This window comes from Heliangelus exortis, chromosome 1 (genome assembly GCF_036169615.1).
Source record: "Heliangelus exortis chromosome 1, bHelExo1.hap1, whole genome shotgun sequence".
In the NCBI taxonomy this organism is placed as follows: domain Eukaryota; kingdom Metazoa; phylum Chordata; class Aves; order Apodiformes; family Trochilidae; genus Heliangelus; species Heliangelus exortis.
In genome coordinates this window covers 152860903-152886214 of record NC_092422.1, presented here as the reverse complement: position 1 = coordinate 152886214, position 25312 = coordinate 152860903, and the positions used below count along the sequence as shown (strand labels likewise).

The 25312-nt window shown below is 37.7% G+C and overlaps 1 protein-coding gene across 6 annotated transcripts; it reads right to left on the bottom strand.

Moving 5' to 3' along the window:
• Window positions 1–9796: 9796 nt before the first annotated feature.
• Window positions 9797–25308, bottom strand: IAPP (islet amyloid polypeptide). 6 transcript variants are annotated; one of them, XM_071733067.1, is made up of 5 exons: window positions 25058–25308; window positions 13585–13789; window positions 13085–13181; window positions 12802–12936; window positions 9802–10517 (listed from the first exon to the last, which is right to left on the bottom strand). In XM_071733067.1, the coding sequence occupies exons 3-5, from the start codon at window positions 13162–13164 to the stop codon at window positions 10328–10330; spliced, it is 405 nt and encodes a 134-aa protein (XP_071589168.1). In that variant the 5' UTR covers window positions 13165–13181; window positions 13585–13789; window positions 25058–25308; the 3' UTR covers window positions 9802–10327. The 6 variants fall into 6 exon arrangements, 2 of the variants coding, with proteins under 2 accessions (XP_071589169.1, XP_071589168.1); XM_071733068.1 differs by lacking the exon at window positions 12802–12936 and having other exon boundaries at window positions 9797–10517; XR_011723810.1 differs by lacking the exons at window positions 9802–10517; window positions 12802–12936; window positions 13085–13181; window positions 13585–13789 and adding exons at window positions 19148–21288; window positions 21473–21699.
• Between the last annotated feature and the right edge of the window lie 4 nt (window positions 25309–25312).

Below are 25312 nucleotides of genomic sequence, written 5' to 3'. Positions count from 1 at the left end.
TATCAAGAGTAACTGATTAAATTTACACTCAAGTGACCTGTGTCATAAGATAAAACGCTGCTGGCATTCTCATAATGTAAAGCACTTTTAAAAAAGTACTCAACATGTGAGACGTGAGCATTTTAGATTTAAGAACAGGTATGTTGCCTTCTGATTGCCTTGAGCACTTTTGAGGGGGGACTTTTCACAAGTGCACTTTTTGCATTTACTTTTGGCTTTGGCTAATTTCCTTTGTTATTTTTCCCCTATCAAAGAGCTGTCGTATTCATGACTTTTTCATAGCGTAGAGCTCTTTAGCTACCATCATTGCTATTCATGTTTCCAGAGGAATAGCTACTTTGTGGCATGGTAGAAATAATTTCAGAACCCCAATGGGCTGGAGTACTCCTTGTCCTGATTTTTTTTCCTGGTTTCGAGAGCCCAGCCTGTTCTACATGAGGGCATTTCTTTGTTTGCGAGCTTTCTGATTAGCTCTTATAGTTCCTCTGAATTTCTCTTTCAGTCCAACTTTTCTTGTCTTCACCCTGGGTATAAACAATCTCTGGGGTATCTTTCTGTTCTCTAAACTGAGTGCTGAAGAATTATATTATGTTTCTAAATTTAAGCTTATTTTATTTTTTTCTTTTTCTCCCTCCTCTTCCTCCCCCCTTATCCCCCTCCATATGAACATCTTCTTTGCCTGGCTCAATTTTGATAAAGTTGTTTTCTTTTTATTAAGAGCTATATATAACTTCTATTAATATTTAATTGCCTGGTGCTTTTTTTTTTTTTCTCCTGTGCTTTTTTTTTTTCCTTTCCTATGTCTAATGTAAGCTACGTAAATAGTATTAGCAGTTATTTTCATTCCTCACATCCCCCATAAATGATGCATACCACAGTAATGGATTCTTCAGCCCTTTCCACTATTCTTTTACATTCACTTTGGATTTTTGTTTGTTTTGGTAGTGTTTTTGCTACATTTTAATGTATACTACAAAACAAAGGAGTGTCACTGCAGTGATTGGGTTACTTAGTGGCTAAAGGTACAATACAGCAGTAGCAATATTATTTGCTGCCTACTGTCCCTCAACTTAGCTTTTCCACTAATTGTGCAGTTCCTGTTCTTCTGAAAACTGTTGACATCAGATAGGAACACCCATAGCATCATATTTTGCCTTGTATTTAATACAGCTTGACTTTTTATTCAGTGTTGTTGGTTCTTGTTGCTGGCATTTCCTCTAGGGAGCCAGTTTGTTCATCTGTAGCAAAGTTGTTGTTAACCATATTCTTAGTTCAGCGAGAAAACATTACTTAATGATTCAGTTCAATTGGACAAAAATGGAAGGCTTGGAAGAGTATCTCTTTGAAGAACAAAGCCCCAGTGGAAATAAAGAACTTCTCCACATTCACAACCACCTCAGCAACTCCCTTTTGGGTAGCTTAGCTCTCTTGATTGTTTAAGGGGGTTTGGTTGGTTGTCGAGATTGTGGATAATGGAAAAAAAATAGAAGCTCAGGGACATCTCAAGGACTAATGTAAAAAAGGAATAAGCTCGTATATTTATGAGTTAACTAAATACTTCCCATATGTCTGTATTTATTTAATCTTGTCATCCTCGACTGAAGTAGTAGTAGTGAAGGTATGGACTTCAGGATGTACTGGCACCCAGAGCATTGGTCCAAGATCCTTGTGGTTGTCTTTCCCTTTTTTGTTACAAAGGATACTGAGCATGACACGTGGCAACCATGTCCTGAAACTGGTGACCCCGTGTGGAGTGGTTCATCACTCCGAGCAAGTGGGTGAACCTCAGTCCTGTTGCCAACACCAGTGGCATGGGTCTGTGGGACTGGTGAGGATAGTTTCACACTGCTCTCCTGGTGGAAGGAAGGAAGCAAAGGAGTGTGGGGACCCCAGTGGATCAACTGCATGTAGTCTGTGAATTAGAACTTTACTCTTTGCTTTGTCATCTACCTGGAAGTTTTTTCTGCCCAGAGAGTTCAGAGTCTGAAGGTGTCCCTGTCTTTCATTCCCTTTGCAGCCTACAGTAATGCCATCACCTGAGGTTTTCAAGTGGAAGTGCTGGGTAACCAGGCTTCTCTGACTCTGTTTTCTCCACTGAAGGAGTTACCTCAGGAGAAAACATTTTTTCTGCTCTCCAAGTATTTTTGTCCTCACTTTCTTCATTTTCCAAAGGTTTCACTCAGTAGAAATGCCCTTCTACTGATATGGAAGAGTCAAGTGGGTGTTAATGCATTTGAACCAAATGTATACATCATATCTATCTATCTATCTATCTATCTATCTATCTATCTATCTATGTATTTATTATCTCATTTATGACTTCAGTATATATTTCTGAAACTTGTTTTGAGTCCAGATGTTTGCCTTCTTTGCTGACTCTGTTGCTAATAGAAGTTGCCCCTAAATTCTTAGAGCATTTCTGGCACTAAGTAAAGGAACAACTTGCCTCTTTTACACATATTAGTGAGAGGGAAACTTAGCTCACCAATAAGTTGTTTCCTCCTTGGCAATGTGTAAACGTTCTTACGTTAGAATTTCTTTTATTTGTGTTGAAAAAGCACAAAAAATTACCTTGAGTTTGTGAAAGTGGCATCTTGCTGCCCAGCTTGTGGAGTTTTTGACTAACTCCTCAAGAAGATATTGGAGTGGATGTATTTTCTTAGGAGTTCATTTTGTTTTTCACCACATGTGACCACCTCCTTTCAAGGGCAAACAAACTTGGCTGTCTTCCTGGGCTTACAGCTGCTTTTTTTCTCTAAGTTTTCTTTGAAAGAGAGAAGAGCAGCTTGAGCACTGAACTTGGACGTTGCTGCTCTGCTGGATAGAGTGAATTTGAGTGTGGGAGGAGCAGAGCATCCCCTGGGCAGCACTGGGGCTGTCAGTGGTCAGTGTGGGGCTGCAGCCCTTAGGCAGACAGCTCTAGATGAACTATCAGGTGCAGCCTGGAGCAAGGGTGAGTGTGGATGGTAATTCATATGCCATGGCTTGCCAGTGAAGGACTGACTGTCTGTTGCTGATGTGGAGGTAGAAAAAGGATCAGGGCATTTGTGGGTTCTGTGCTTCAGTAGAAAAATGGTAATTTTTTGTTTTTTTCCTTTAGGGTATAAGATTTTTATTTATTTATGGTTTCAGCTGCTCAATAGTGTTCAAGAATCCAGCCATTTGGGCCACTGCTGTTTTCTTCCTCTTGTGCAGTAGCAAATGATTGCAGCAGAATCTTGTTCCAGGTGTATTGATTTATGTTTTTAGGGTGCCATATTTGTCCTGATTTACAGCATAGCAGGATAGATTTCATTAACCTCTGGAACAGCATGGGTACCAAGAGGCTGGAGGGACAGGAGACCAGGGACCATGGCAGTTCTGGGGAACCAATGTTTGGAAGGATTGCATCCAGTGTCGGTCTGGGCAGGCAGAGTGGTGGCCACAGTCAGAGGCAGGGTGTGAAGGGAGGCTAAGGATATGGGGAAGGGGTCTTCATAATCGAGCTGAAAGAGGAATCTTGTACCTGAAAAAAGGTCCTGTGACCTGGATTTCACTTGCAGCTGCCTCTACCTCTCCCTTCCTGAGTTCCTCTTCTGTGCTGTAAGTCTGATGGAGCTGGCTGGTGTCTTCTTGATAGAAAGCCTTGATTTGTGCTGCCCCTTTCCAGTTCTGTTCCCCTCATTACCTTACAACTTACAGCCATATCCCTTTTTTGGTTACACCCAGATCTGTGATCAGTATATTCAATGGAACCTTGCTGGCCTTATTGTTGATTGAGAGCTACTTTCCTCTGCCTTCTAACAGCTGGGGAAAAAAGAGGAGCTCAGAGGGAGCAGAGCTGCTGCTGTGACCTACCCCAGTGTCTGATCTCAAGTGTCCAGTGTCCTACCTGCAGGGTCTGCTTCCCTATTCTCAGTGTTCTCCTGCATGTTTCTATACAGAATGACATTTCTCTAAGCAGAATTTGAAGACAACTTTTTTTGATTCCTTCTACCCTCATATTAATCCTTCTTTTTCTATTTCTTTTAGTACCTTTGGTACTATGATGCATCCAGTTATATTCACACCTAAATGGTTTTAGGGCTCCTGTCTATGTGCAGGGATGTTGCTGACAACTGACCTCTTGATTGTCTTTTCTAAGAAGCAAAAGGAGTGAGAGCACTGGGTGAAAGAAATTCATCCAACAGTGCAAGACAGATTCCAGCAAACTTAGAACGTGGAGATGAATCTTGTGGAAAGCAAAGTTTAGGAGAAGAGCTGTGGGCAGAAGGATGTGATTTCTAGAAGAGTAATAGTTTGCTATACATTGCATATTGGGGAAATATAAGTGTAGTAGGAGTGTTCTGTGGCTGCAAGAATGCCCTTTAATGCAGTAATTACATATGCAAAGTAAAAGGGTTACATTGAAAGTGAGGGGGAAAAGTACACAGTAAAGATAGACAGAGGTAGGTACAACAAAAGATCAAATAGAAAAAGGCACAAAATGGTTATGTGTGATATATCCTCAGAAAAATATTAATGCTTTATATTATGCTTGTGCACTTGGGCTTTATTTGGACTTGCTTTGTATTTAAACTTCACCTGGTACATGAAGTACATGGCTTTCTTAGTTTTGCTTTGAAAAATTGATCTGGCTAACTGGCATCTCTGGAGACTCACTTACTGTTTGGCAAAGGAGAATTCCACAGTAGTCTGACAATCCAAGCTACAAGTGACAACAAAACATGTCACCCAAAAGATCACCACTGTAACTTTTGTGTCTGTATTATTCCCTACTTCCTGTGTCACTGAAATAGTTATCAGTGCTCATTTATATTCAGTGTTTATTAGGCCTGAGAGTGAAACACAAGGGAAAATAATGAGTCAGGTACTCAGTTTCTTTGGATTTTGTCTTCAGTCTACCCTTCTCATTTTGAAACAGGTGTTTTTCAGAGACATTTTAGAGAAAAAGTCTGAGGCCCAGTGGCACCCAGGTTGTAAAGGAAAAAGTTCACAGCCTGTGCCTGCTCATTTGATGGATATTTTGATTTCAGTTATAAGATATGTGCAAACTTTGAGGGGGAAATGACAGATTCTATAGGATGTGGAAAGCACAAGAAAAGCTGTTTTCACAGTGGTTTCTGCTCCTTCACTTGTTCTTTAATTCTCCAGTAATACAACCCAATGGACTCAAGAATCTTATTTTTGTCAGTGAATATGCATTGAATTCTGATAACTGGATTAATAAAAAGTTCAGATCACTTTTGGTTAGAACTGCACTGCAAATTATTAGAACGTGATGGATGTGTTTGGGTGAGGAGGAAGTTTAGACTTATATTTAGATTTCTTCTCTGAGCAATTTATAACCTTGGCATTAGTCAGATACCCAATCTCCAGTCCCTTTCAGAATATATAAATAAATATATAGTGTAATACATGAGCAGTCAAATTTATAACTATTGATTGATCTCGCTGGAGTCTCTTCCATGCATTTCTGAGTGAGACTTAACACATACACAATCTTGATTCTTTCCACAGATACATAGCAACAACAGGCTAAATCCTGCAGTTTTTACTCGGTCAAAATTGTTACTTAATATGATGAATATAGGAAGGAACTAGGATTTTCACCTCTAGGAAAATATGAAAATAGCTCCCATAGAAACCTGTCCAAAGCTTGTGATCCTTTTAGTCCTGAGAGTCAGACAAAAGTTCTTGGGCTGGTGTGAATCCTTGGGGTGCATTTTGGTCTCAAAAGATGCAAAAGTTATCTCTACACCTATAGTGTCCTCTTTACCTTAGCTGTCTTCTATTTTCACTTATGCCTAAGATTTTTTTTGAGGCTGCTCATTAGGTGCCTACTGAGTTTCATCATTCTATTATTGGTTTTTACCTACTTTACCTGCAAGGCCAACAAACATCATATTAATAAATAATGCTCCTTAACTCATTCTTCCCTGTGTGCCAGACCGTGTAAAAACGTGCACCCTGATTTTCAACTCTTAAGATGTTTCTAGCTCTTTGGAATTCACCAGAGAGAATTTTGACACAAGAAATTTGTCAAAAAAGATTAATATTGATGTTTGTTCTGGCAATACTGTTGTAAACAGCATACAGTTGGATTAATCAGTTGAAGCTCAGCAAAACCTGGAAAATTTAGTGTGTTATCCCAAAAATGAAAACCAAGGAGGAAGTCCCTGTTTACCTAAAGCTGCAGAATTTCATCCTGTGCTGTGTTTGCACATGTGCATGGATTGGTAACACACATAGACAGGGTGTCAGTGAAATAGCTCTGTGCTAAAGGCAGTTGCTGCTGCCTTGCTGCAGAACTCCCACAAAGTTTCAGTTTTGCCCTTATTATTACTGTAAGCTGTCTGAAACTCCACTGTTCAGGGGTTTTGAACTTGACTCAGAAGTTATTTTCTGGTTTACTGTGTTTCTTAGTCTAGGCAGGTTTTGTGCTGCCAGAGTTGATAGTGATCTAACTTAAAAGTTTTTTTTTTTTTTCTGAAAAAATCACATCAGAAATAAGATGTGCCCTCGAGTTTGCTAAATAGATATGAAATAGCTACCTGACTATGTAATGGATAGTTTTTGAAGGAGAGTAGGGATTTGTTAAGGTTAAAGACCTGGATACAAGTCTCCAGAATTTTCTGCAACTTGTGGGCAAGATTTTTTTAAGTAACAAAAATTTATCCACCATTTTGTGGTAGTTTTTCTTTGCCTTGGGATTGTAAAATTCTTTGTCCCACATTGTCTTGTGTGGTCTACCTTGTTTTTGCATAGCTGCTTGGATCATACATCCAAATCAGCATCTCCTTGGGACCGAGGGTCTGTTTTTGTTCGAAACTGTGCCTGTCTACAGCCTCAAAAAACATTCAGATATCTTTTCCTCTGGCTCATTATGCTGCCTGTGCTGTACTGTTTCCAAAACAATGGTTAGTTTGTTTTTTTGAATTAGTTTGTTTTTTATTTTTTTCCTTCCCCCCCTTCAAACTTTCCCAGGAGAAGAAGGAAAACAAAAACGAAACAAAACCACAACCAAAACAACCCAAACTAAAACAAAACAAAAAAAAAAGGAACAACACCCAGACTGAAAAGTAGCAGTGCTTAAAAAAGGAGGAGGTTTGTCTGTGGTAGAACCACAAGTCCAAGCAGCAATTCCTAGAGTTTCAGCCTGTAACCTTCAGCAAGGAAGAGACAGACATTCACAATCCAGGGTCTCTTGGGTTGTGTTCTGGAGTCAAAGGGGAATCCTCCCTGCTGGTGTGTCTGATCTTGTTGGAAAAAATGTTGGAAGGTTCTGTAGCACAAACCTTACTTATGATGATCTGTGAGATATCATCTTTAGAGTGGATTCTGGGGTGCAAATAAAAGTTGTAAAATTAGGGAAGTGAAATAAGATGACAGCTGGGCTACTGTTCAGCATCCTGTAAGGAAAAGGAAAAATATAGTAAAATTATTGCTTCTGCTGGAATGAGGCCTGAACTCACATATGCCCTTCTAGGGAAAAAGTGATTTCTCTTTTGGTTATAGGGAATCAGTTTTGTGCATTCTGTTCTGGAAAACCACTGTCTTAACTAATTGTGGGTGGCTTCCTTCCAGACATTAAGGCTGATCCAGCTGAAAGCAATCCAGAGTTATATTACTAAGGTGTATAATGAAGAGAAAGAATATTAGGGTGAAATAGACTTCTTCCACAATTGTTCAATTCCAGATATCATAGTCGAGTAGATTTATGCTACTTTAGGCTCAGTCAGTGTGTTTATCCTGATGCTGCCAGTGCTGAGCTTCATTTTCCTGGATCTGAGCTGGGAAAACACTGAATGAGTAAAAAGAAAATCACAGATCTTTGCTCTTCCATTAAGAAATTGTAGCACCATGCTATGTTTCTTTACTATTTATATATTCATCTAATGACACTTTTATTAGGTCTTCTCCAAATATACTTCTATCTGGTTTGGCTTTGTCCTCAGTGTGTAATCCACATGTTAGCCAGTGAAATGCTTACAAAAGGTCTTGGAAAAGTCCTACCATGATACACTAGGATGAAAATAGTGGGAAAGATTAGTGGAAATGTTTGCTTTTTTATTTGAGAAAGGCTTTTCTTAATAAAAAAAAAAAAGAAAAAAAAGAAAAAAAAGGGTGATTTAACAACATGTAACTGGATTCAACAATCACGTTTTGGGAAAGTTTTTGCCCAATAAGTCTTCTTCGAAAAGGCAGGGTATTCAGGGATCAACTAAGAAAACCGAAGGAGGAGCTAGGAAAAGTGCAGATGAGGTGTTCTGTGGCTTGCCATGACCTCAAGCTCTGTTTGCCCTCAACACCTCCTCCTTCGGATGCAGGCAGCATCGATGCCCCCCTCTGGAAGTTTGCAGCATGTCTGATACCAGTTTAACAAAAAGCTGACTGAAGGGAAGTGCTACTTGCAAATGTCTGAAACACCAAGGGCTGGGGTGCCAGCCTGGTTTTTGGGATTGGTTAAGAAGTCAGCAGTTCCCAAAAAGTACAGGAGGTGGCCACTTTCTCAAACAGCATCTTTCAAGGCGTTGCTGTTCCTGCTCACTTGCTCTGGTTGTGAAAATCTTTTTTATAGTATTGGTAGCAACTTGTGATCTGATACCCCTATGTGCCCAGACTGATATCTGAAGCAGTGCTTGGAACAGCTAGGAGTCTTTCCTCCTGAGGGCCACTTGAACCTCTCCCACTCTCTCACCCTGCTTGAAATCTGTATTTTCTCTGTCCAAGAATCTTGGGTTTTCTCTCTCCTTTCTGTATAGTAACACTGCAGAAAATTAAGAATTACAAAATAGCTACCATTCATTTACTGATCCCAGAAAAGGGATTTTTGTTTTGCTCACATTTTAATCACACCAAGTAGAATTTAATTACAAAACGATTCCAACTATTTCAGTTCACACATGTAATATCAAATTATTTTAATGTATCCCTCTATTCTAAATCCTTTTGAGAAATAAAACAAAAAGCCCACCTCATAAATGATTCACTGATCAAAACGTGTGACTAAAGAAATTCAGTTCCAATTTTTTTTTATCACCCTTGGTGTTAACTGTTACACAGCAGACCTCAGGCTACCTATAGAATTATATTAAGGATATTGAGAAATAGCCTGTAAAAAACAGATTCACTGTCTCTAATGAATCATAGAATCATAGAATTGGCTGGGTTGGAAGGGACCTCAGAGATCATCAAGTCCAGCCCTTGAATAAATGCTGAATAAAAAAGTCTTTTCGTATGGAGGAAAAAATTTTACTGAAGTAGAGGGAGGTCTAAGATTCTTAATCTAAATAATTAAGCTGATTTAATATGTATAAAAGCATTTCTAGGAAATAATGATTTTATGGCATGATTGTTACTCAGATCCTATTGTTAGGATTAAAAGGCATCTAAATGTGTTCTTTTTGTTCCGATGTTTTAGCATTCAAATGAAAAATTTGCTGCTTAATGAGCAGAAGTCTTAACTATTGTCTTAACAGTATTGTCTCATTCCTTTGTAAGCTTCTGATGTCATGACTTTTAACTTTTTATGGCATATATGATTCCTAGCTTGAGAATTTTTTTTGACATTTTCATAGTAAGAAAATTTTAATTAGGGAAACACTTCCTAACTGGATCTAATTAATGATTTCTTGTATTAATGCAAATGAAGCTAGAAACCTTGTTGTATAAAATTTTCAGAAAAAAATAGAGAATACAGATCCCATGCTTAGTACTTACGGAAATCTCTGCTGCAAGGTGATTGCTACTTTCTTAATGCACTTTAAGGTGGAAAGAGTACAGTCAGTTAACTGATATAATCATACACATAATCATCATATACACAGTGCAGCCATCTTGTCTCATCTAATTGTTCCTTCAGTTGTGTAAAACCTGATGCTGTAGATTCTTCAACACCAGAAAATTCTTCTGGTTTACTTTTATTAGGTTCTAACTTCTGTTGGCATTCTGAGTTTTGTTGGTCTCACTTAAGATGATTTCTTTCTCTTTCTGAACTGTGACTATGAAAACATACACATCAATTTTACCTTTTTCATCCTTTTAATAACAAGAATAATAAACCTGTTGCAATTAAGTTTCCATTTATTATTGTGATATATATATATATTTATGTTTTACAAAGGAATTATTTTGACAAGCAGATTTCTGGGGTTCTGAATGGTGGTGAAACAATAGCCTATGCATGTCAGTGCACATGATGAACGTAAATCCCACACCCACACCCACGCACACACAGAAAACAAGGCACTGTTAAGACTATACAAGAAATAAATGACCAAGAGGTTACTAATACATTAAAAACCGAGTTCCTAATGAAGACTGTATCAGTAGCCATTGTAACACCCTAAAGCTGTGCATCGTTTTGGGGTTCTCTGCTTAAAAGCCCCGCTGTGTCCCTCTTTCCGTATGTATTGGAGCCCACGTTTGTAGGTGAATAAATTGCTCCAATGTTGTTGCTGGAACGAACCAAGAAGTCAGCCAAGCGTTGTGTCACACATGTAGCAGTGTTGCATTTCCTTTTCTCCAGGTGGTGACTACTAAGGTGAAAGAAAAAGAGCCAAGATTAAGTCAAATGATGAGCCATGCAGTGTTCCACTTCTGATAGGCACTTGAGCTGTGCTAATGTGGGAGTTCTCCTATTATGTGCACAAATAGAGGAACATTACAATCATCCTACCACCTACTTTGTGCCTGAAAAAAAAATCTCGTGCAGTATTCTATTATCAGTTTTAATGATGGGGGTTATTTAAATGCAAAGTCCTTAATAGTCATATGTCTTTTTTATTGATATTCTGCATAGCAGCTTATGACATCTAGAAAACCTGTAATGATAGTATAGTTAAGACAGTAAGTTAAAACAATGACTAAATGTTTAGCTTTCAGCTGAACTTCTAAATCTATTTAGAGCCTTTGATGATATCATGAGGATTACGAACATAATGACAATCACTAACATTTATTTAGTTCTCTTATGCTCAAAAAATTATATCCTTCTCTCACTGAAGCAAATAGTAATATTCCAGTCCAAGCCTGGGGGCTCTTTAGCCCAACTGTGCCACACATCATGAGAGGTGACAGGCATTGCCATTAGATTAATTCAGTAGCAATTAAGAGTTTGTTCTGTCTAAAGAGGAGTTTTTTATTGTAGGATCACAGAATGTTTTGTGTTGCAAGGGACCAACTAGACCAGCTGCTCAAAGTCCCATCTAACATGGCCTTGAACAATTTCAGGAATGGGGCATCCACAGCCACCCTGGGCAACCTGTTCTGGTGTCTCATGACTCACACTGAAGAATTTCTTCCTGATGTCTAACATAAATCTACCCTCTTCCAGTTTAAAGCCACCACCCCATGTAATAAAGCCCCTCCTGAGTTTTCTTGTAGGTTCCCTTCAGGTACTGGAAGGATGTTCTGGGTCTCCCCAGACCCTTCTTTTCTCTGGGCAGAACGAACCCAACTATCTCAGGCTGTCATCTCAGGAGAGGAGCTGCAGCCCTGTGATCTTCACTAGTGAAAAGCATCCGTATCTTTGTTGGAACACCCTTAACTTGGAAGTGCTGTTGTTGCAGGAAATAATTTGCTTTAAAGACTTTGATGAGTGTCCACGGAGGAATCCAATTTAAAAAGAATGAAATTATCTGAACCAACAGGCCATTTACAGACTTCTGTTTAGAACTTAGGTAGAATGTAATTTTTTATTTGTTTTGTGCGTACAGAAAACGTGGTTCTTAGACCACTGTTGTTGCTTAAGACAGAAACACTTTTTGAGATTGTTGACCAAGTTATTGTTACTTTTCTTGGATTTCTTCATGTTGATCTGACATGAAGTAGAAAACAGCTTGCAGCAGAAATTTACTGCAGTGAGTGACAATTTCCCAGTTTCAATCTCTGAGCAGTTGACAATGAGAATATTTTCCTATTGGTTGACTACATAATTTATCTAAAATGTCATCTATTATTTTAGAGTTATTTGAATCAATCTAAGAATACAAATGGGATAGCAATTTTGAGAGGAATGACTGTATTATAGTGATTCTTCGATGACAAATAGGCAGCAATTTCTAAGCAATAAATGTTATAAATATATAATTGATTTTAAAGGAAATGGTTGGATAGGTTTTGATATAGCTTCTCATAAAGTAGTCATTGTAAGAAATTTACTCAAAAGCCTGATAAACCATTATAACAGTTCAGCACTCTTAATCTTTTAGTACAAATACTTTTTGAAACTCTGATTTATTCATTAAAAAATTACCTGAAACAGGATTTCTGGATTTATAAACCTGAATACATTTCAGACTCTTTCAATTCTATCAGAGCCAGTTGCTGGTTTTCCTTCTTCCCATGATTAAATGGATATTTAACTCTGTGATAAAATATTACTTACTTAGAGGAAATAGTTATGTTATAAAATAATTCAATTCTAGCACAACATAAGTGTTATAACAATTTTTTTTTCTCCCCATCAAGCTTTTAAGTGTGACAAACTTGGCTAAGAAAGTCCTTTCAAACTACACCTTTCTTCTCAAGGTAATGTAGCATTAGTAGCCATTTTTATTTATGAAAACATTATAATTGTAAAGTGGTGGTTGAATGATCTGCAACTTTTGCCTCTGGATTTCACTTTCTACCCTAAATGCTTAGATCTTTATACTTAGAAAACAGCTCTGTTTGCAAGAAGAATCTTATTTTAAGTTCTTTTTGTGAATAAACAACAGACAGGAAGAGTCTCAAGGTAACAGAATAACACTGGCACAAATTTAAATTCAGAATTTAATCCTAACTAATATGACTAGAAGAAATAAGGGAAATCAATACCTTTTTGTCTTTGCTGCTGATTGATCTGGCATTTCCTCACTAAGTCCTGAGAGTGTATTCTGTGGCATTACTGGCAATATCCATCCTTGTCTCTTGGAAGTACCATCAGATAGATCATCAGCCACAGATAGCAATCTTTAAACAACAATAAAATATCCTATGAAATTGAATAGCTCTATTTTTCCTCATGTTATCTGAGATACGAAAGCTAAAGCAATTCATGCAATAATCTGAACACTTTTTTTCCCTTAAGGAGAAAGAAATATGATTATTTATTACTCACTTTTCAATAGGTGTAGCTTCCAAACGGTTCAGAGTGACAGAAAGGGCAATGAAGAGAACTGACAGCTTTAGGCTGCACATCTTTGCTGCCAAACTTTCTGAAAAGAATAATGATTCAAAACTGAAAGCAAACCCAAAGACTCTTCATCATATCCTATTACTGATGCCCATGCTGTCTTAAATCACCAGCAGCCACTCATTTTCACAGGGCAGAGTAAAAAGTGATGCCTCTAAGTGTAGTGACACAACACAGATTCAGACAGATACCTCTCAACAGTTCATTTTCCATGTAGTAATTTAAATCCTTTTCCCTGTCTCTGGTTTGCATCCCCTGATATGTCCCAGTCTCAAATTCTGGTCCCAGGTGCAACTTACCTTGAAGAGTTATCTTAGCCTTTTCTTGAAAAATGATAGTGATTAATAATGAGAAACACTGTGCTTTCCTCAAAGCACATCTGTTGCACCGCTCCTTAAATAAGGAAAAATAAAGAAATTGTTTACCTTTTGCTGGTCAGGGAGCTGGCTGGAGAGGTGTGGGAGCCTGTGTGAGCAAGAAGGGTGCATGCAACAATTCCACACTTGCATCCAGCTCTGGAGTATCCCTTTCCCCCTTCCTTGCTGACAAGTAATACAGCTCTTATATATCCCTCACACCTTTCTCAGCTCTGACATCAGGCAGCAGAGAGACTGTCATTAATCCCCAGCCCTATAGATAGAAAGTACCCCAGAGGGGAGCAGGGACAGATAGGTCACTGTTACATTAACACATCACTAAATATTAACCTGGTAGATGCAGGATGCCCTCATGAAGATGCTGCACATCAGAACTGTAGCCTCAGTCTCACAGATCTGATAAGATGCTGAGGTAATATTCCCTGTGGGTGTTTGCAAGGGCTAAGTAAGGTAACAAAAGCTAAAAAGAAAGCCAGAGTAAATGAAGCACCAGATCACCAGTAACTGAAATGTAAAGAAGAAGATATCTTAGAAAAGCTGGGATAGTTGTGGAGGTTTGTTGTAGAAGGGTATAATGATCAAAACTGAAAAAAAGGTTTGAAGGGATAAACGGTGCATTAGGAATATCCAAAGACTAAAAATTCTTTAGAATGACAGGGTGATCATTCAGGACAAGAAGGCAGGAATGTACATTTTTCAGTAAAGTATAAATGTGAATGAAAATTTTATCATGATTAATGTAAAAGTGGGGTTTTTGTAGCTTTGTTTTTGTTTGGCTTTTTGGATTTCTTTGGATTTTTTATGAACACTGTAGATTTTTTAATGTCAGACATGAAAATTTTATCAATTAATATTCTTAAGAAGAAAAAAAGATTAGGATTAAATTGCTTGTAAATACCAGATTAAAGCCTACCTGTGCATATATATCTTTAGTGTTCACAGTATGTGGTTCAGGGAAAAACATACACTTTTAAAAGACTAAATCCCAGTATTAATAACTTATGTGATGGCAGATTTCTAAGGATACCAATTAGAACCACTTTTCCTGTGATTTCAGTGGGAATTAGGAAAATCACTTCTTTATTTCTTCCTTCCTTCCTTCCTTGCTTTCTCTTTCTTTCTTCTCTTTCTTTCTTCTCTTTCTTTCTTCTCTTTCTTTCTTCTCTTTCTTTCTTTCTTCTCTTTCTTTCTTTCTTCTCTCTCCTTTCTTTCTTTCTTTCTTTCTTTCTTTCTTTCTTTCTTTCTTTCTTTCTTTCTTTCTTTCTTTCTTTCTTTCTTTCTTTCTTTCTTTCTTTCTTTCTTTCTTTCTGGGCTACAGTTAAGATTTTAGCAAATTCTAGCAAGTGACAAAGTATTTTGGGGTTTTTTGGGTTGTTTGTTTGTTTTGTTTTGTTTCTTAGGGGTGCTGTTTCTGGATATTTCGCACTCTGTTTTTAATGATAAAACTTTTTTACTCAGATTCCTGTCATCCTCCCCTGGGTGGACAGTCCTAATACAAGAGATATATGATGGTTTTTTTATCTTTAATGTGACAATATGTTCTGTGCAACATCTGAAACAAATTTCTCTCTCCAGTGAGTCAGCTGTTGTTATTTTCACCATAGCATTTGACTACAATGAATTAACATCCTGGTATTATTCTCACTATAATAATTTCACCCCTCTGAAATGAAGGCATGATTAGGCTCATTTTACAGACATAGAATTGTGCTAAAGAAACAATTCTGCAAATAATCTGACTGGTGGTTGAAACTTCTTCTGTGGTGGGAAGAGATGTGAATCCCACCAACAGCAGTGGTGTGTTTGCTCAGCTCTTGTGAAATAGATAAAATAGATAAAGTGCAGTTGTCATGTAAGATTTTCAGATACTAGGCTGAATATTCAGGATCTGTTTTGTTTCAAGGCACCTAGGTGAATGGCTGTTGTGTCAAGCTTGAATCAAGCTGTGGTTTGGCATAAGAAAAGTGGAGCAGCCTTTTCAAAGGAATGTTGGTCCCAAGTCTTGTTTCTATCTGTCCTACAAAAGGCTATGGAGAGCCTCTACTGCCTTGAGGCCAGAAGAGAAAAGCTAATTCTGGAGTACATTGTAGAAATGGGACTGGTCCCGATATCCCAGGACCATTGGCTGCCTCCTGGGCCACATAGCATTTTGGCAGAGTCAGCAAGAAGTCTGTTCAGCTATTAATCAGATGTAATGTTAACAAAATTAAGGTATCATAGCTTCTGTTACATGCTATTTTGAGCAGAAGTAGTGTTTTTTCACACAAACAAGAATGGAATCTGAAACTGAGGAATCCCTTTGACTGCAGAAATATTTATACTTTAATTTCAAGAACCTGGCACAAAGTACTGTGCAGTTAGTGCCATTCAGTGAAGTGGTTAGTTATTTATAGTGGTTAATTATTTTTATCACTGAAAAAGTTCCCTAACCTAGATCTTAGAAAAACCCTCTTTATTATTGAGCATAACACATGATATCAGCCTAAGGGAAAAAATAATTTATCCTCAGTAAAGAGACCTGTGGCCAGTTCTATCCTGAGTAGTTAAATGGTAATTTTACCTATTTGTACTGGTGTCTGTAAGTCTGTGTGAAAAAAATTGTCTGAAGTAATTTACCTATATAAAGGTTAGGGGACCCCAGAGGAGCAGAGGCTTGCAAAGAATCCAGAAGATATGTCCCACTTCTGCTGGAAACTACCTGCATAAATGTTTTCTATTGCAAGATGATGAAAATGCTCTGCCCAGTAATGTGCTGGCAGCAGAGGAACAGGGCACCAGCCCTGTCACAAGTGTTTGCTGCTTTTATATACTGGGAAGTGGGACTTGTCTTACTAAATGTGAGATGAATGAGACCATGCTGATGCCTGTTTCTAATGTAGAAGATTAATATAGCTCAAATAATTTGTGTTTGTTCCTCCTTTTTGACTCTAAAAACAGCCTTGTGTTACTCACTTAGGCATAGATGTTAGGCATACACTGTAGGTATCTAAAGTGAAATGAATTCACCCAGAGTGCCTTAACTCTTATGTGCTCAGCTCCTAATGCTGAAGTTTGTCTCCTTTTTCTTGTATTTACCTTTTTCTTAGGCTGTTCTTGACATGCTGGAGGCCTGCTTCTCAATTTAATGGCTGCTTTTCAATTTCTGAGTTCCACATTTGCTTAACAATGCTTAATAATACTCCATGATGCTAATGGTAATACATATGTCTCCTTTGTGAGAGTGTGACACAAAGCCACATTACCTCTTAAATTTTATCAGAAGCTGTTCTGCTGTGCAAGCTAGATCTTTCTGGAAAAAAAACCCACTCTTGCTCTAGTTACCAGTAACCAGAAATGTGTGAATAACTCATGGTTTAGTTGTATCAAAAGAGAAAAGGAAAAGCTTTGGGCCTTAACTTGAAATGAGCTTATTTCATTTTTTTTAAAAAATAAACCAGATATCATTTAAGTTCAAATATTACTATGTCAACGACTCTTTTGCTTGCACAACTTTATTATTTCTATTTGGTGTGGGGCATTTCAGCTCTGCTAAAAACTCAAGGAGCTCTTCCTGTTGCTCTTGTTGATCCCAAAACTGATGTTAAACATGTGAAAGAAATCTGGAGCTAGCAGCAGAAGTAAAGGGAGCAAAGTTAACAATTTCTGACCCAATGGAAAAATATAGTGTTATAGAAATGAAGAGTGGCCACATATGGAATAGACTAGAAAATGGAAAGAAATAATTTGAATAATTAACAATATCTTAAATCTGGCTTTTATGATACAACTCAGCTCACACTGTTGAGAGAATGATGGTGTAGCCTCAAAGGGCTACTGCTAATGACTGCTTTGAGAATGAGTTCAGCAGAGTTTGTGCTGTGTCAGGTCCTATATTTGAGAATCTCCCAAGCAAGAGGAATGAACCCCATGTTTAGATTAGAGAAGTTGGAACTGACAGTACAGTGATTGGTGACTTATAGTTCCTAATGCCCTTTGTGCTTACAGTTTGTAGAGTGTTAATTGCATGGCTTCTACTGGCCTTCTACAAAAATTTAACTTTGAATACAAGAGGAGGTTTAAATTCTTGATTTTCTTTCCACCTGAAACCTATTTCCAGAAATCTGGCTGCTTCTGCAGCCAAAACCAGAACTCTCCTCTGGTTATCAGTATCACTTACAAGGGCTCTAGACAGTGCTAGCAGTAAGTAAGTAATATTAAATAGTACTACTATTCTTCCTTTCTGGAAATCTAAGCCATCCATTGCTTCCTGCTAGGATAATTATCTAAAGTCACTGTTTATAAGAGCTAATCTATGAAAAGTTGTTCAGCTTTCAAATATATTGCTGTAATGTATGAATACTGCTATTACAATAGTATATGGAGTTCTATAAGATGTAGACTTATATGTGTACTTTAAAGCAGAACAAATAATTTTTCTAAAAGGAAGGCTATGGCACTTAATGGGAGTACCTCCTTGCAGAGTCAATGTGTTGTAAATTTCCAACTTGGTTCACTGCATAAGTCTCTCCTTACAGCAGAGTCCAGAGTGAGTATATTGGTACTGAATGTTCAGAAGGAGGTCTCCCTGAATGTTCCTGTATGGGAAAAGGGAGACTGAGGAACTAGATAGGTGTAGAAGCGCTGTTTCTGTACTACCCGGTTCTTACAGGTTGTCCTGTGAGAACTCTGCACCCCTCTTTCCCACCTCAGCATCTTATAAAGAGCATACACATCTGTAGAAGATATAATGAGACCAGGAAGCACTTTTCATCCTCCCCAGGCTTATTTCATTGGTGTTGAATTGCTAGTAAGTACAGAGCAAATGGAACTATCCACTAGGAAGAGATATTGCTGTTTTTCAAAATAAATCTGCACAGAATTATGTCAGCCAGCCCTTCCCACATGATCCACTACATAAGTTTTAACCAAGTTTTCTTTTAAACTATCTCACTTTCAATAATCAGATTTTTTTTTTCCCCTTTGCAAACTGCAGCATGACAGTGACAACCTGGTTTTGTCTTGAAACACTCTGAATCTTTCAGATGATGTTGTCTTGACAGCTCTGCTATTAATAGTGGTATTTTCTCTGCTGTTTAAGCAGGAGTGCTGTGCTGAACTGGGAATCAGTCATCTTAGTAATAATTTTTCACTAATGGTAAATGCAGCATACTAAGTTACGTAGGAGGATTTATGTTGATGATACCATGAAATATAAATTAACTTATTTATGGTACGTTGGCACATGTGCCTGCAAAATAAGAGAGCCTTTCATCAAAGAGAAATATAGTAGGGCTGTATTTACTGTAGGCATGGACTGTTGTATGTGTGAGTGTAAGACCTGACCTTTTCTTTCTACTTGGAATTGAGAAAAGATTTTGATAAACACAAGAACGTGAATCAGTACATGAAATTGCCTCTCTGCTCTAAGAAGTAATTAAAAATTCACTAGGACTCTTGCACATCTGCCTGAAAAAAAATTCAGTGGATTTTTGCTCTGTTATGGTACTGTTTCCATCCATTTGGCAACTACTCCCCTTCTGTCTGACATTGTCCCTGATATCAGAAAACATAAATGGTATGGAAAAGTCAGTATTTAAATATGAGCTCTCACAAATGCTTTACAAGCTACAAGTTGTTTGTTTTTTTTTTTTTTGTTTTGTTTTGGTTTTTTTTTTCTTGTTGTTGTTGTTTTGTTTTTTTTGTTTTTGTTTTTGTTTTTTTTTTTTCAATAAACTGTTCCAGAACCAAGTAGCCAGTGGAAAGTTGAAGGAACTGGGTTATTCCAAGAAAATAAAATCTGAGGCTCTGGAAATTTTCAGTCATTAACACAGTAAAATAATTTCATATTAACACTTGTTCTACCAATGAATGCTACAGTTTCAATGGGACAAAGCTGAAAAGTCATCATAGTATTTGATTCAGAGAAGAACTTTATGCAGAGCAGCAGGGAAGCACATACTTCAGGACAAGCATTTTTAAAATTCATGAGTGTTGGGTATGTACCTAAGTATTATTTAGAATGGGTATCATAAGCTCTGCTTTTGGATTCAGAATCTTTTCTATCGCATAAGCTGTTGTCTACAATTTTTTTTTTTTCTTTTTTTCTTGTTTTACACTATTACTGCACTAGACCCATGGCTAATGACTATGATTGCAGTGACTGTGGGCTTGATTTCATTACCCTTTACAGAGGTTCTGTACCCCTTCTCACGGGCTGTAAATGGCCAGTTTCATATTGGAGAACTATCATATTGCCACACTGTTAATAATTATTGGTATTGCTGTAAGAATGAAGAATGTTGGCAACGTCATAGATAGTATCACATCAGCATAACAGTTCAGGTAATTTCATGTCAATGAAGGGCTAACAGAGTCTTAAATTATCTTATAAGCAGTTGTCATGAACAGCCATAGTCTTCTCCATGGAGTTATGGATCATTACAGCTCACTGCTCTAAGACATATATCATCCTCTTGTTTTTTATAGTACTCATAGTAGTCTGTAGCAGTTGAATAGAACCTGTTAATGGAACCATAAAAATTGTCACCATAGAGGTAAGATATTTTTTAATTACAAAGTCTTCAATGCACACTGTTATTTCAAGTCAGTTCTTTAATTTCTGTTGTCAGAGAGGGATGTATATGTCAAGCAACTCAAACCTTACTGAACAAAAATAACTGTTTGCGGGGTTCCTGTGAAAATTTTCCCTATTTTAAAAATGAAGTGTTTGTTAGAAAGCCATGCTGACTGGTAGATGCATAGCTACATGCCTGATTCCCCAAAGTTCTCCATCTTTGGAGCTTCTGTTTGGATGTTTCACACCTTTTGGGATTGAGCAGAGGTCTCTCTGTGAAGTGTAGTATCACCTTTAAGCATTTTGTAGTAAGCAATACCTAGCCAGATGATATATCTGCACACAAAGCATATTATCACACATCAAAAAACTTGGGGACTTGATGGATAGTGAAAGTGAAATGCTATCAGGTTATATAAACCACTGATTGATGAATCATAGTTAATGTCATTTTTTTAGAGGAAAGACTCCAGAGAGACTTTAAAGCCTTTGAACTGCCAGTCAACCAACACTGCATTTGTTTCTTTAACTTTTCTTACAGCATGTTCATGAGACAATATGCCTTGGTAGTGGAAAGCTGAGGACCTGAGCACACAACAAATCCCTTTGTTCTTTAAAGGGAGGTGCTGCCCAGAAGTATATCAGTATGTTTATGTTTTCAACTTTTTTTTTTTTTTTTTTTTTTTTTTTTTTACATGAATGATTTATTCTGAAAAGCTACTTTGACAATTGGAACATTTATGTTTTCCAACATTTAAAAATAAAAGCTTGTGTAATAGGACATCTTCCAGGCTTGTTGCAAATTTTATTAAGATTAAAGACTTCTATGTCTTCATACAGTTTGCCATGAGGCTGGAAGGCATGAAGTTGTTTTCCTAAAACAAAAGAAAAGTCTCCAAATCCATACAAGTGGAACTCAATGTACTAAATTTCTTTCTTAAGAAAGAAACTGTTATGACAGTCCCGGTAGTTTAGATAAATAGTTATGAAAACAGATAATAATTAATGTGTTGCCCTTAGACAGTATTATCACCAATGTGAAGATCTGAATGCTTGCTATAAATGACTTTTTATTGTTCTCTTGTTACAGGGGAAAAAATGAGGCGATGATGAGTTTAGGGGGATGCACAGAGTTGATGGGAGGCTCAAGCATGCCAGACAGACTGGAACCTTCACCTCGTCTGTAGCTGACATACACTCTGTTGAGGTGAGAGGAAAGGAAATCTTACTATGTAGTTAACCTGAATTCTGGCTCAAAATGAGCAGAAAGTCTCATACCTCTCTATGTTTCTCTATATACAGGGATAAACACCCCCACCCCACTTTCTTTGTTAAATGCAGTTCTGTGCTTCCCTACCTGGCTTGCATAGACCAAGCTCTTACCTTTTAGTCTTTTCATTGTACAGTGAGACCTTATGACTCCTCACCAAGAAGAAAATCCTGTGTTGTCCTGGTTAGATATTCTCTCTGTTAGTCTTGACTGGCAGCTGCATGGTCATTCAACTATCACAGCTCTGCACGGCCATCAGTACTGGTGAGGGGTAAAATTTTAAGCTCCCTTGTGTCTCCTGATAAGCCTGTGGTACAGAAGCAGATTGCAGGAGATAAAGCTGAAGAAAAAGAATGGTTTTAAATGTGGCTTGGATTGTGGTCCAGCTCTGAACTGATAGGGGGAAATAGCAGTGAGCCTAATCTGGGTCATGACATCCTTATTGGGGTTGCCATGTCCTATGGGATGGGCAACTCATGATTGCTGTAGTGCTTAGTTCTGTGGAGACCTGATTTTTATCTAAAAGTTAGTTATCTAGACTAAGCTGCCTTTCTAAACTTTGGGTTCAAAAGGAAGAAAGAAGCATCTCTAGAGACTGTTTCCTCCCACTTATTTTAGACAGCTGTCTTAAAATGGGATAAGTTACTCTGGAAATATCTGACTCTCTCTAATACCTAATGTGAAACTCTGTATGAGAATTTTCAACAAATCTGCTTGCTAACAATAGGGTATACCTCATTCTGCACAAGTGCTTGACTCTTTCAAGGTATTTTCTTTATATTGAAGCACTGGAATGATTAGAGTGCCTCTCAAAAAAAAAAAATAAAAAAAAAATATCTATACAGACAGAAAATAAGTACTTGTAGTCTCAGTTTCTCACACAGGGGGCCAAAAACACAGGAAGCAGTGAATATGGTTCAGATATGTCTGTTAGGAGAAATTCTATGAATAGGACAGAGATTCAATAATCCAAGACTTCACAGACTCTCTATAATGCTGCATTATCTGTGAATTATTCACAATAAAGAAATATATTGAATTCCATAGACATTGAATTTTACATACATTTACTGAATGTTAAACTTTTGCATTTGTGAAAATATGTTAATGTCACATCACTACTCCATTTTTTTTGAGAGATATTTATTTTGTGCACGTTGCTGATCACTGGCACATGGATAGAAGTGGTTCTTACCTTCATTCAGTACCCCAGTGCCAGTGAAGAAGCCTGTGTGTTGATAAAAAAGCAGATTATAAAGGTCAAGATCTGCACAGTAAGCTCTTCCCAGTGGCACCTAAGCACATGCAGAACCTGAAATTTCCTAGAAGTCACTGAAGATCCCAGGTATGGGTCTTATTTGTGAATTTCTTCAGGCATATTTTAATGTACAAGGACCATGTAAGTAGGCTACAATTATCTACTTTAAGATTGAGAGCACATATTTATCCTTAAACAGTTTCCCCAATATCCTTGTGCTCACAAAAAGCCTGAATATAAAAGCTCTCCAGTACTCTCAGGCAGCTAAAAATTAAAAAAAAAATATTGTTTTCAGACTATTAATTCTGGCAAAACACTCTTTTCATAGGAAAGATATATTTTTTAATCTCTGTAAAAAACATTTTTACTTCCTCCAAGACTGTGGAGCCAAGGGTATGTATACTAACTAGCCTTCATTTGTAAGCAGAAGTCTCTAAGACCCTTTCTCCATGAAGAAAAGATTGATATAATTCCAACAGGGCTTCGTGTCTCATGGTGCTGCAGAAAAATAGAATGCCAGAAAGGCTTGAATGCAGTCAGTCCTTGGGAAAACTCTTTTCTGTGTGTGTGTGTCTGTGAGTGCATGTATGTGAATGAAGAAATATGCCCTTGAAACATCTATTTCTTCATTTTACTTTTAACGATAAACTCAGTTTATAACTTAAGTACATAGGTAAGTGAACATTTGCCATTTTGGTAGGTAGCATCCTCTTCCCACATCACCTGCTAAATGGGAGCAGGGGTGGCCACATATAGTTAAGGCATCTTTATACTTAACCATTTTCTACCTCCATTCACTGTTATTTTTTCATTATTCTGTCTTCTGTGAACATACAGCGGTACGTGGCAGACCTCACACCACTGTCTTTATGTTTTCTTATTATTTTGTCAGAGGATTTTTACATTTTCCAAAAGTGGCAATAGCTAGGTGGAGAAAATATGAAATGTAAGAAAACTCTCAAAATATCTTACCAGGAAATAATTTTTTTCCTTAGATTTAAAGGAAATCAAAAGTGGAAATGGATTTTCTATTTCTGCATAAACTGTATAAGCAATATCCCAGTACAGACAGCCATAAGATGTGATTTAGAGACCATCATGCAGCAAAACCAAAAACCAGCACTATAACTATTACAAAAAGTGTATTTTCTGAGAAAAAATGAAGTTTTTAACAAATGGGAAGCATGTTAGATTTTTACTTGAAATATTTTCTAGTATGTGAGAACTGAGGATACATACTCTCAGAAATTTAGAGTTGTGAACTTTTATTATAAGGAATAGCAGGGGAAAATTCCTGTGGCCCTGAGCAGGCCAGGAACCACCAGTGGTCTGTGAGGGATCAGCAGGGAGTCTACAAAATATTTTTCAGTACCGTAGCAACTCTGTAAGTTAGTGAGAGAAAAACATATTGTGTCACAAATATGCCAAATACTTTGCCAGTCTGTTATTTTCCACTCCCAGCAGCCCAGCCACACAGTGTCTGTGTGATAGTCTGGGGAGATTTTTCAGAAAGGCTGGATGCTTCTTGAGAAAGCTGAGAGACATTGCCTTGGAGGCTGTGCTTAAAGCCAGGGTTTAGTTAATCTGCATCTTAGCTTCACCACACTTTTTAGACCTTACATTTACACTTTGTGTACATTAGTAGTTATTCCTAGGAGAGAGAAACACAAGTGACATCAATTGACTTAAAGTTCACAGATGAAACCTGCTGCAACACCAAGTACTTGAAGGTCTATCTACTGATTCTTAGATCCTCTGTCTACCTGATTTGATCAAAGTCATATAACTGCTTCTTGTTGCAGTAGCTAGAACTATTTATGCTTGGTCAAACTACTCTTATTTTGTAAGGTCAGTAATCAGTAACCAGTGGCACCTCAGCCAGTTGGACAACCCCAGCAGCTATGTGACTGTGGGCAACTTTTTTACCTTTCAGTTTTGCATTCTGAACCATCAACATTCAACAAAAGTCTCAAAAGGAAGGATGCTAGTGAATGTTTTAGAGTCTAATTATCAGGATCTTTGCCCCCTTCTAGAATTAACAGCACCACAGTTATATAGTAGATAATTAAACTTGGATACTTGGAAAATAGATCCAGAAAAGCTGTCACACTGGGCAGAAACACTCAAGTCCAATATCTAGGGATGCAAAGGAGAGTCATATTATGCCTCTGCTTCACGGGTTGAGGTAATTTTCTCCACTTCTGATTTGGACTGAGTCCTGCCCTACAGTTGAGCCTCAGAGTGTTTTATACCAGCTGTGATGGGCTACACTTTATTCCAAATAATTCAAAGAGAGCAAGAAGAGGCCAATGTTAAAGTCTGCCCTGCTTTCCACCCACTAACTCAGGGCTTAAACACCCCCACAAGATGTGAGAAACACAGATTCATTTCCCTCTTCCTGTCTGAACTAATGTCACCCCTTGCAAAGACATCACCTCACCTGTAAATCTATGCAGTTATGTGCACTCTTGAAGTTCCTTTCTTGCTTGTGAACACTTCCAGACATCTTCAGTTGGCAGGGGCATCATAACTTTATCCCCAGAGACCTGGCACTGCTGTAGCTCTTGGCCTTACTTGGTGGCAAGAGAAAGAGATTGACTTGAAATTTTTTCTAACAAAGATCTCAGCCCATATCTTTCACATCTGAGTGAGTACTCGAATATGCACAGCTTTTGAAACCATTTGGCAGACTCAC

What these genes read in the sequence shown, in the direction of transcription:
- IAPP (XM_071733067.1), bottom strand. Translation starts at nt 13,164, where the DNA reads ATGTGCAGCCTAAAGCTGTCAGTTCTCTTCATTGCCCTTTCTGTCACT. An exon ending in GAAGCTACACCTATTGAAAA is followed by an intron (nt 12,937 to 13,084) that starts GTGAGTAATAAA and finishes TGTTGTTTAAAG; the next exon opens with ATTGCTATCTGTGGCTGATG. An exon ending in TCAGCAGCAAAGACAAAAAG is followed by an intron (nt 10,518 to 12,801) that starts GTATTGATTTCC and finishes TCACCTTAGTAG; the next exon opens with TCACCACCTGGAGAAAAGGA.